Here is a 12,604-nt window from a genome sequence, read left to right as displayed (position 1 = left end):
TTTAATGTCAGAATTCAACTTTTTTGTAGGAAATTTGTCCTTTTTGACGTGAAAATTCAAAATTTCGGTTGAATTCCACCGAATCTTTTTTGGTTAACATAATTATTACATTTTTTGTTTAGAATTGATCTTTTTTTTAAAACATTTTTTCTTTCTTGACTAAAAAATCATTATTTCTTGAAAATTGAACTCTTTTGTTATAAATTTAATCCTTTTTTGGTTGAAAATTGGACTGTTTAGTTGTAAATTAATTTTCTTTGGTTAAAAATTCAACTATTTTGATGAAAAAATCAGCTGCTTAATTGAAAATGTACTTTTTTTTTAATTCCTATTTTTGTTTTGAAAATTCAACTGTTTTTTATTTAAAATTAAAATATTTTCTAGTTGACGTAATTATTACATTTTTCGTTCAGTATTTATATTTTTTGGTTGAAATATTTGTACTTTCTTGACTAAAAAGTCATTTTTACTTGAAAATACAAATATTTTGGTATAAATTTAATCCTTTTTGGTTAAAAACGCAACGTTTGGTTGTAAATTAATTTTCTTTGATCAACAATTCAAATATTTTGGTTAAAAATTCAACTACATACTTTAAAATGGACTTTTTTTTGAAAATGTTTATTTTTGGTTTGAAGATTCAACTGTTTTGTAGAAAATTGTTATTTTTGCATAAAAATTCAACATTTTGGTTACATTAAACTGGTTTTTTATATTAAATAAAAATCTTTTTTGATGAAAAAATCAAATATTACATTTTTTGTTCGGAATCTATGTTTTGTGGTTTAAATATTTTTCTTTCTTGACTGAAAAATCCTTTTTGCTTGAAAATTCACCTAGTTTGGTATAAATTTCATCTTTTTTGTTAAATATACAACTTGCCGGTTGCAAATTATTATACTTTGGTTATTAATTCAAATTTTTGTTGAAAATGGCCTATTTTTGTTTGAAATTCAACTGTTTTGTAGAAAAATGGTCTTTTTGGCATGAAAATTCAAGATTTCGGTTGAATTAAACTGTTTTTTATTAAAAATAAAAATATTTGTTGGTGAAAAAATCAACTATTACATTTTTGTTCGGAATTTTGTTTTTGTTTTTTGAAATATTTGTTCTTTCTTGATTAAAAAATCATTTTTGCTTGGAAATTCAACTAAATTAATTTTTTTTAAATTATAAAATAGAACTGTTTGGTTTAAAATTATTCTTTTTTTTTTTTTTAAATATCAACTATTACATTTTTCGTATGAAATTCATCTTTTTTATTTGAAAATTGAACAACTTCGTTCAAAATTCAACTGGTTTGTTGAAAATTTGCCTTTTTGGGTAGAGCAATTAAGTTTTTGTTATAATTTCATAATTTTTTTTTGAAAATTCATCTGAAATATTTCCTGGTTGTAAATACTTGCAACTATTTTTTTGAAATTTCATCTTCTTAATTTACCAATCATTCTTTTTAACGATAATTGATTAACCTAAAAATTTGACTATTCCAGTTAAAAATTGATCATTTTAGTTGAAAAAAACTGGTTTTGTTACAAATTTAACTATTTTGTGTAAAAATTCTTTTTTTTTGCTTGAAAATTAATTTTTAACTGTATACTTAACTATTCCATGTTTGTCTGAAAATGTATCTCTGTTAGTTGAAAATTCATTTCATTGGTTTAAAAGTGAAATATTTGGTTAAAAATTACGAATTATTTTTCAAATGAAAATATAATCAAGATATAAAATTGATTTCTTTGTTAAAAGTTTATTATTTTCTTAAAAATTTATCTATTTAAAAAATCCATTTCTTGGTAAAAAAATTAATCTTCTTTGTTGAAAAGTTATCTTTTTCGTTGAAAATTCATTTCTTTGGTTAAAAATTTAACTATTTTGTTGAAAATTCGTTTTTTTTTTAAATTTTTTAAACTGGAATTTTGCTTCAATTTTGGTTAAAAATCGATTTTTTGCTAAAAATTTGATTGTTTAGTTGAAAATTCATGTACTTTTTTAAAAATACATATTTTTGAGTTGATAACTTAATTTTTTTCTAAAAATTTCCTTTTTTGGGGTTGTAAAATCAACATTTTGCATGAAATATTTTTTCCTTATTGACTGCAAAATTTCTCTTAGTTGAAAATCACTCTTTTTTTTTTTTTTAATTCGTCTTTTTGGTTTGAAAATTAATCTTTTTTGGTTGAGGATTAAACTAGTTTTTTTTAATTCGCATTTTTTTGGTAAATTTAACTGTTTTTAATAGAAAATTAAAAATAAATTTTTTGGAAATATCAATTATTACACTTTTCGTTAATTATTAATTTTTTAAGCTGAAAATTGAACTATTTTGTTGAAAATTCGTTTTTTTTTGTGAAAAATTAATTTTTAACTGAATATTTAATCATTCCATGTTTGGTTGAAGATATGCCTTCTTTAGTTGAAACTTCATATATTTATTGAAATTTCATCTTTTGTGATAAAATGATCATCTTTTTGGTTCAACATTCTTTTCTTTTGTTCAAAAGTGAAATATTTTTTGGTTAAAAAATAATTTTTTTAATGAGAATATAACTATTCCATTTTTGGTTGAAAGTTCAGGTATTTTGTTTAAAATTCATATTTTTGGATGAATAATTCATATTTTTTTGTAGCAAATTTATTTTTTGTGGTTATGAAATCAAAATTTTGAATGAAATTCTTTTTATTTATTGACTGAAAAATCTTTCTTGGTTGAAAATCAAACTCTTTTTTTTTTATTCTTCTTTTTGGTTTTGAAAATCAACCATTTATGGTTGAGGATTCTACTAGTTTTTTTTTTTTTAATTTCGTATTTTTGGGCAAATTCCACTGCTTTTTACAGAAAATTTTTAAAAAATCTAATGGAAATATCAATTATTACACTTTTCGTTAATTATTGGTCTATATGGTTGAAAATTCATTTCTATGGTTTGATAGTGAACTATTTTGTTCAAAATTAGTTGTTTTTTTTGGGTTAAAAATTAGTTTTTGAACTGAGAATATAACTATTCCATTTTTGGTAGAAAATTAATCTTATTGGTTGTTGAAAATTGATTTTTTTATCGAAAATTCAACTATTCCATTAAGAATTCCTTTCTTTGTTAAAAATTTACTATTTTATTCGAAATTCATGTGTTTTTTAAATGTATTTTTATTGGTAGAAAATAATCTTAGTTGAAAATGTATCTTTTTGTTAAACATTAATTTCATTGATCGAAAAATCATGTATTTTGTTGGAAATTCGACTTTTTGTTAGAAAATACATCTTTTTGGTCGAAAAATAAACCATTTTGGGTAAAAATTAATGTTTTTCTTGAAAATTTGTGATTTTTTGTTTCAGAATTAATTTTTTAATTATATAATTGATCTTTTCTAGTTGAAACTTCTTGTATTTTATTAAGAATTTGGATTTTAAAGTATCCTTAACTTGATTTCAGGCTGCCTATAGAGACAATACTTTAGGTCTTCCCAAAATATGTCCAGAGGGAAACGTAAATAAAATAGATAGACAAATTCTCTTCACATATTTGAAAAATCACTATACGCCAAATAGAATGGTTATTGCGGGCGTCGGCGTTGAACATGAACGGCTCGTCGAAGCGGTTCAAAAGTAACGAAACTTTTTTTTCTATTCTAATAATTTCGAATATTTTTTTCTTGAAATATTTTCCAACGATTCATATTTCATTTTATCTCCTTATAATTTAAATAATTACAGATATTTCGTGGATGAGAAGCCAATTTGGGAAGAGGATCCAACCCTGATTATTCCAGGTAGAACGGAGAATTTAGTCGACGATTCTGTTGCACAGTACACCGGTGGATTAATAGTTGTAAGTGCATTTTTTTAAATAAAAAATCTTTTTTAAAAAAATAGATGTGTCGTGAAAATCTCGAGGGAATTTTGCCAAAATCTTCGAATTAATTTAAGAATTCAGTTCTAAAAGTCAGGGTTTATTATTATACAATTTGTATTTGACATGAGAGAAAGAAAAAACATTAATTTGAAGGGATTTCAAGGTGTTTGAAATATTTTAGGATAAATACTTTTTTTATTCTGGAAGATTTTTTAAGATTTCCGAGAATTTCAATGATTTTAAGAAATTATAAAACTCTCAAGATAATTTAATAAATTTTCCAGGACTTTAGGTAATATGATCAATTTTTAAAGAATCTCACTGGAATTTTATAATAATTTAGTGGATCTTTAAGAATTTATTCACGAGAAGTGACGTATTTTCTAGGGTTTCATAGATTTTAAGAGATTTCTATTATTAATTTATTCTGAATTTTTTTTATTTTTTGAAATTCGTTTGAATATTTTAATTCACTTGAATTCTTGTAAATTGACTTAATTCTACTTAATTCAATGATTTTTTGAAATTGTTTAAAGATTTTATTTAATTTATTTGAAAGACTAAAAATATTTTAACGTATTTTTGTGAAATTCCTAGACATTTTCAAGATATTTAAAAACTTCCAAAAGATTCGAAAATTTTTAGGGTATTTTAAAAGATTCCCAAGAATTTTCAAGGACTTTGAGAAGTTTAAAGGGATTTGAAAAGATATCAAAACACTTAAAATATTTTAGTAAATTTTAAAAGGTTCCCAGAATTAGTTTTATTTATTGCAAAATTCCAAGAATTTTTAAAATTGGGCAACATTTTTAAAAGTTTCTAAGAGATTTCACAAAGATTTCACAAAAATTGTAACGATTCAAAATATTTTAGAAGATTTCAAAAGATTTCAAATGTTCCACTTATTGCAAACGAATGCAAAAGATATCAGAAAGATTTCAGTCAGATTTTATAAATATTTCGAAAAATTAAAAAAAAAAAAAACGGTAAAGTACATTAGATTTCAATTAAAAAGGTTTCAATAAATTTGAGAAGAATGCAACAAGTTTCAATGATTTTAAACAAAGAAAAAAGATTTCTCATACAAAGATTAAAAAAATATTTCACAAATATTAAAAATATTTAATAAAAATTTCACAAATATTTCAGATTTCAAGAACTTCAAAGATTATAAGGATTTCTAAGATTTTACATAAATTTTAAAAGGTTCTAAAAGATTTTTAAAAATTTATTTCAATAGTTTGAAGGGATTTCAAAAACTTTGGAATATCTTAGAGTATTTTAAAAGAGTCCAAGGCATCTTCAAGAGATTCAAACAACTTCAGGGGATTTCCAAGAGTTTAAATAATTTAAAGGGATTTAAAGAAATTTTGATTTTAAACGATCTCAATATTTTTTAGAAGATTTCACAATGTGTACAATTATTTCAATGAGTTCACAAATATTTCAAAAATTATTTTTAAAAATTTCACAAATTTCAAAGAATTTACAGAATTTTTAAAAGGTTACAAAATAAATTTTTTTAATTTATTTCAATAGTTTTTAAGTTATTTCAATGATTTTGAAATAATTGAGGGTATTTTGAAAGAGTCCAAGACATTTTAAAGATATTAAGAGCATTTCAAGGGATTTTAATAATTTTGAGAGATTTAAAAAAAAATGTGAAGAAGAAGATATGAAAGGATTTTACAGGACCTTTAAGGTTATACGATAATTTAATAGACTCCAAGGGATTTTGTAAAATTTCCAAGGATTTTATAAAATTATTTTATGTGATTTTAAGAGCTCTCAAAGGTATCTTAATAAATTTTCCAGGATTTCAGGAAGTAAAATAACATTTTATGTAATTTTTCCTGGATTTTATAATATTTTAATGGATTTCAAGAATATTTTCATTTTTTTTTGCAATTAATTTGGAAATCACCTTGAATTATCATTAATTTATACTGATATATTTTCAATCTCTTCGAATTCTTGTACATTCAGTAAATTTTACTCAATTTAATGAATTTTAAAAAGTTTTTTGTTTCATTAATCTTAAAGTCTTTTTAATTCAGCTTAATTTCTTAGAACTTTCATAAAATTCTTTTTATTTCTCTGTAATTTTTCAAAACTCGTTTCAAACTTACTCAATTCAATGAATTTCTTCATATTTTTGCATTTTTTTTTAATTCACTTGATTGTGTTTTAAATTTCGTTTGATTTTTGGTGAATTTAATCGAATTCTTCTAAATTCACTCAAATTTTATTCTAATCAATGGAATTTTGTCGATTAAATTTTTTTTTAATTCATTTGAATTCTTTTGAATTTAACTCTAATTGCTTTGTAGTCATTAGTCACTTCTTTGATTAGAAATTAGTAGGGTTTCTAAAATTGGAAGGTTTGATGTTTTTTTGGAATTCACCCGGAATTCTTTTCAATTCTTTTAAATTCTCTGGAATTTTTTAATTTACTTGAATTCTTCTAAATTAATTCTGTTTAATTCAATGCATTTTTTTCAATCGTTTCAAGTTATTATTACTCATAAAATATTTTCATAAAATTATTTTGAACTCCCTTTAATTTGTCCAAGCTCATTTCAAATTTACTGAATCCAATGCATTTTATATATATTTTTAAATTGTTCCCAATTCATTTAATTTCTTTGGAATTTAACTTGAATTGTTTTGAAATTTTATGAATTTATCTTGAATTGGATACATTTTGAGTGCGAAAAAAGCACCTTATGAGCGTGCCAAAAAAGTACCTTTGGTCTCTATATTTTATCCTAAATTTTAAAAGAAAAATCTATCCAAGTTCGATTTTAACATTTTTTAAAAGTAATTAGTTGAATTGGCATCTTCTTTAATTATGATTTCAATCAGTTTATAAAGCGTAATTCGAAAATCTTCTACTAAACAAAATTTTACATTTTAGATTTTTATTTTTAAGCTTATATTTTTAATTTAAAAAATTTGTAATTGCAGTTTTGGAAAACTTAAACAATTAGTGATTAAAATCGTTTGAAATTGAAAATTTTAGATAAAAAAATGTGTACTTAACTGTAAATGTACATTATTTAAGTATTTTAAAAATAAAACTGTACTTAAAAGTATCAAAAAGTGAACAATAATTTATTTGTTAAGACGATTCTAAATCCGTTTAAAATTTAAGAATTCTCAGAGATCATCGTTAAAACTGGATCAATTCAAAGGCCTTAGTCGTAAAAAATGTAAATAATTTGAAACTGAATTGTTTGAAATAGAAATCTTTCAAATTCCAAAATGCTTTTAAAATTTGAACGTAACGATTTTAATTGTTCTATTTAAAAAATAATATAATTTATAAAGATATTTTAAGGTTTTGAAAAGATCCAAAATCAAATAGTCATTGCCTAATTTAAAACAAAATGTAGATTTTCGCAGATTTTGAACCAAAAATGCATACGCTTTTAAGAATTGTGAAAGGCTTTTATTCAGAAAACTTTTAGTAATAAATTTAAATAAAAATCAATTTTGAAGTTTTTTAAGGACATCTAAACTATTTACAATAATTCAACATCTAATGTAAAAATTGTTTAGTTTAAACAAATTTAATGGTTCAAGTTTTAATGTTTCTAGCTTAAAATTGGTTAAAACACTATAGTTTTTTTATTTTCAAACTTATTGATTAATTTTTCAATTTAGAGCTTAAAAAGTGATATAATGAATTTATATTTTTAGAATTGAATCTGAATTTATGAATTCTGCAATTTATAAAAGTTAAAGATTCTAAACTTTTCAGTTTAAATGCATTTAATTTACAATTATTCAGTTGAAAAATGTTAGTACTTTCGCTTTTATAGGTATAAGTTATTGAGCATTTCAATAAAAAATTTGTTTATTAAAAAACTTTTCAACTTCAATTTTAGAAGTTTAAAAATTGAGAATTTCATCTTGATTGCTTTAATTTGCAGTTTATTTTTAATTTTTCACATTCTCAAAAATGTTTGCGGACCAGGAAAAAACTGGGAAATGACGAGGAATTTTTTTTTTCGATTAAAACGGCCACCCTGATTTAGAAGTTTTTTTTTATAAAATTGCTTTCTCTAATAGAAAGAAGGAAGCATGCCAGTGCATCCAGAGTCGAGTGGCATTCCGAGATTGTCTCACATCGTGATTGGCTTGGAAGGATGCTCGCATCAAGATCCAGATTTCATTGCAATGTGTGTTTTGAACACAATGATGGGTGGGGGAGGAAGTTTCAGTGCAGGAGGTCCTGGCAAAGGAATGTACACAAAACTTTACACCAATGTACTTAACCGGTAAGTCATAGCTGTCATCATTAACATTTTTCGGTTTTTTTTTTCTATTTTTCGACTCTTTTACCCTTTTTTTTCCAATTGAGTAAGTAAAATTTTATTTACAAAATCTTGTGAGATAGTTCCATTTTAATTCAGTCATCGACGAAATGTGTTGTTTTTTTTTAAAGAATAGGAAATGAAAGAAGCAGCTCGTTTAGAAAAAAATTTGCTGCTCAATTTTAATATTGTGAATAATTCTATAAATTTTTAATTTCTTCTCCGCTGATTGGGAATGGTGGTCTACCATTTCGCCACCTGGTGCCGAAAAACTGGAACTAGAAGGAGTAGGTGCAAGTTTAAAGATGTATTTTCATTTTTGCATAAAAGTATTTTTACGATTTTTTAGTGAAGTTTAAAAGAATAATTGAATAATAAAAACAAATCTTCATACAAAATTAATCGTTTTAGCTGGAATTTCCATCTTATACAGTGAAAAAACACGTTTTTATCAAAAAGGTTTTTTAAAAAAAAGAAACAATTATTTCACTATTTCATATAATTTTCAATACATTTTAATTTTAAATAAATTTTAATTAATGTATTTAGCGACAAATTTTATCCAGATTTCGCAAATTATACGAATAATTGACCATTGGAATTCAAATTCGAATTCTAACCTAATGTTTCGATCAGATTTTTAAATAGTAAATATTTCATGTATAAATTAATAAAAATTTATTTGATTTTATTTTTGCATCTAAATAAGTCAATTTAAAGGACCAAAGGGTACTTTTTATTACGCCCATATTGACTGAATTTAGAGGAAGTAAAGCTCAAAGAGAAGAATTCAATGAAATTCATAAAAATTCAAGGTGAATTAACAAAAAATCAAATGAATTTAAAACAATTTGATAAAAATTAATTGAACTCAGTAACTTTGAAATAAGCTTAGAAAATCAATGAAATAAAAACTTTTGAAAAGCCACGGAATTAAGTAGTACTGATTGAATTTAGAAGGATTCAAGTAAATCACAAGAATTCAAGAGAATTCGAAAATTCCAAGAAAAATTTCAAATCTTTGAAACCCCACTAATCTCCTACACAAGAAGTGACTAATGATTATAAAACAATTCAAGATAAATTCAAAAGCATTCAAATGAATTGAAACAATTTAAAGAATCGAAAAAAAATTGATTGATTACCATAAATTTTGAGTGAATTTAGAAAAACTTAAAAGAAATTAGTAGAATTGGATGAAATTCATCAAAAATTAAACTGAATTAAAAAAACAATCGAGTGAATTAAAAACAATTGAAAAAAATGAAAAAATTAATTTAATTGTGTAGAATTGAGTGAATGTAGAAGAATTCAAAAGAATTAAAAAGAATTAACGATAAATTAATAAGAATTCAGGGCGAATTACAAATAAATTTTAAAAAATATTTTAATTTTTTCAAATCTTCGAAACCCTACGAAATCACTCATATCTGGTGAAAAATTCTTTGAAATCAATTAAAATAATAAAATCCCTTAAAATTATTAAGACCCTTGGAATCTTTTAAAATTCCTTGAAATATTTCAGTCTTTGAAAGCTTTAAAACTAGTGAAATAAATTTAAAATATAGTAATCTTTTAATCTTTCCTAAAATATTTCGAATCCTTTGATATGTTTTGAAAGCCCTTGAAACGTTTTAAACCACTTGAAAACACCTGAGAATCTTTTAAAATATCCCAAAGTATTTGAAATTCCTTTAAATCCCATTAAATTACTGAAATGAATAAACAATTTCTTTGTAATCTGTTATAATAATCCAAATTATTTTAAATCCTTTACACTCCTCTGAAATTTTGTAAATCTCTTGAAAATGCCAACGAATTTGAAAAAAAAATACGTTAAAATATTTCAAATCCTTTAATCATTTTATCAATTGATCCACAAGATCAATTAAATTAAAACTTTTTAAAATAAAAAATAAATTAATTGCATTAAGTAGAAAAGAGTAAATTTATAGAAATTCAAGTATTTCAAAAGCTTTAAAACCACTGTAAATTAATTAAATTAATTTTTTAAATCCTTGGAATCTTTTAAAATTCCCTCATATAATTCAAATTAAAAGCTCCTGAAAATGCCTTAGAAGTTAAAAAAAAGCCTAAATTGAAATGCATCTTTAAAATCGTACCTATTTCTTCTAGTTCGGATTTTTGTCATCAGGTGGCGTATCGAAGTTTAACTATTCTCAATAGAAAATGTTAAAGTATAATTTTTTTTAGGTTGAACTCAAAAGTTATGAAAATTATTATTGGAAAATTTCGATGTTAATTCAGTTTTTATTTTCAGAATTAGAATAAGCCATGGACATGATATTTCAGAAGAATTTTACAAAGATTTTGTAAATTTTAAAAGCTTTAAAGGATTTCAAAGATTTTTAAACGATTGCAACAGTTTTCAGAAGATTATAAATTATTTCACAAATATTTCAAATATTCCAGTTATTTCAAATTAATGCAAAAAATTTCAAAAGAATTTCAAATATTTTAAATAGGAATACACCATATTTCAAAGATTTCAACAAATTTGAGAAGATTTCAAAAGATTTCAATGATTTAAATTGAACACAAAAGAATTCCCACAAAAAAGGTTAAAGAAAGATTTCATAAATACTTTTCAAAAATTTCATAAATATGTCAAAAGTTCTCTAGAAATTTCACAAAGGTTTCAAATATTTTCAAGATTTCAAAGATTTTCCGAAACAAATTTTTAAAGTCCAAAAGATTTCTTAAATATGTCACGGAATATTTAAATATTTCAGAAAGATTTTAAATACTGCAAAGGATTTCAATAAATTCACAAAGATTTTAAACTGTTTCGAATTGATACATTACACCAGATTTTAAAGCATTTCAAAGATTTTAAACGGTTTCAAAATTTCTAAGAAGATTTTCAAAGATTTCATAAATATATCATAATTTCGAAATTTTTCATAAAGTTTTCAAGGATTTCAAAAATTTAACAGATTTAAAAATATTTTCCAAAAATTTGACGGAAATTTCAAGATTTTACAAAGATTTTCAATACTTCAAAATATTTTTAAAATCCTAAAAGATTTCTGAAAAGTTGATTTGACAAAGTATTTTTAATATTTAAATTTCGAAAACAAATATTAAAGATGTCAGAAATATTTCACGAATATTTTTAATTTTTTTATTGATTAAAAAAAAAAACACAAAATATTTCAAAGATTTAAAATTTTTGCCAAAATGTTAAAAGTTTCCAAAATATTTCTCAAAGGTTTCAGAGAAAATTCAAATTTTCACAGGTATTTTAAATACTTCAAAATATTTCAACAAATTCACAAAGATTCTCAAATATTTCTTAAGAATTTCACAGAAATTTTAAGATTTTACCAAATATTTCAAAGAATTCTGAAGGATTTCAAAATATTTCAAGGGTTTCATAAAGATTTAAAGGATTTTCTAAAAGATTTCAAGGATTTCAAAAATTTAACAGATTCAAAAATATTTGTCAACAATTTCACGGAAATTTCAAGAGTTCACACAGATTTTAAATATTTCAAAACATTTTTTAAAATCTGATAATATTTCTGAAAAGTTGATTTCACAAAGTATTTTTTAATTTAAATTTCTAAAACACATATTAAAGATGTAGAAAGATTTCACGAATATTTCAAAGATTTTAAAAAGGGTACAGTAACCAGATTTCAAAAATTTCAGAACATTTCAAATATTTTAAACGATTTCAAAATTTCTTAGAAGAGTTCATAAGTTCACAAACACAAAATATTTCAAAGATTTCGAAGTTTTTGCGAAAATTTTACAAGATTCCAAAAGATTTCTTAAAGGTTTCAGAGACATTTCAAAATTTCATAGATTTCATTAATTGTTATTTTTAAATTGAAAATCAGTTTGTTTTTTTAACTGAAAATGTAATTATTCCAATTGAACATTCCGTCATTTTATTTAAAATTAATTTCTTAGGTAGAACATTAATTGTTTTAAATGAAAATTTAACAAATCAATTTTTGGATGACAATTTATCTTTTTTAGTTGAAAATTCATGTATTTTGTTAAAAATTAGCTTCTAGGGCGGGATTAATTCCTGATTTAAATTCTTAGTTGTTAATTAATTATTTTTTTCAAAATTTCTTATAAGAGTTCATAAGTTCACAAACACAAAATATTTAAAAGATTTCGAAGTTTTTGCGAAAATTTTACAAGATTCCAAAAGATTTCTTAAAGGTTTCAGAGACATTTCAAAATTTCATAGAAATTTTTAATACATCAAAGTAATTTAACAAATTCACAAAAATTCTAAAATATTTCTTAAGAATTTCATAGAAAATTTAATATTTCACACATATTTCAAAGAATTCATAAGGATTTCAAAATATTTCAAGAATTTCATAGATTTGATACGATTTCAAAAGGTTTTAAGAAATTTGAGAAGATTTCAAAAGATTTCAATGATTT

General features: G+C 22.7%; 1 protein-coding gene across 1 annotated transcript in view; it reads left to right on the top strand.

Annotated features, from left to right (window-relative positions):
* LOC117180190 (mitochondrial-processing peptidase subunit alpha-like) overlaps positions 1 to 12,604 on the top strand; it is a 40,983-nt gene that overhangs the window by 16,294 nt on the left and 12,085 nt on the right. The window contains exons 6-8 of the mRNA XM_033372560.1: positions 3,435 to 3,607; positions 3,716 to 3,830; positions 7,929 to 8,137. Coding sequence (XP_033228451.1) covers positions 3,435 to 3,607; positions 3,716 to 3,830; positions 7,929 to 8,137 — 497 coding nt within the window. The remainder of the gene's footprint in view (positions 1 to 3,434; positions 3,608 to 3,715; positions 3,831 to 7,928; positions 8,138 to 12,604) is intronic.

This window comes from Belonocnema kinseyi, chromosome 9 (assembly GCF_010883055.1).
Source record: "Belonocnema kinseyi isolate 2016_QV_RU_SX_M_011 chromosome 9, B_treatae_v1, whole genome shotgun sequence".
In the NCBI taxonomy this organism is placed as follows: domain Eukaryota; kingdom Metazoa; phylum Arthropoda; class Insecta; order Hymenoptera; family Cynipidae; genus Belonocnema; species Belonocnema kinseyi.
The sequence above is the reverse complement of the archived record's forward strand: the minus strand, read 5'-3'. Positions and strand labels throughout refer to the sequence as shown.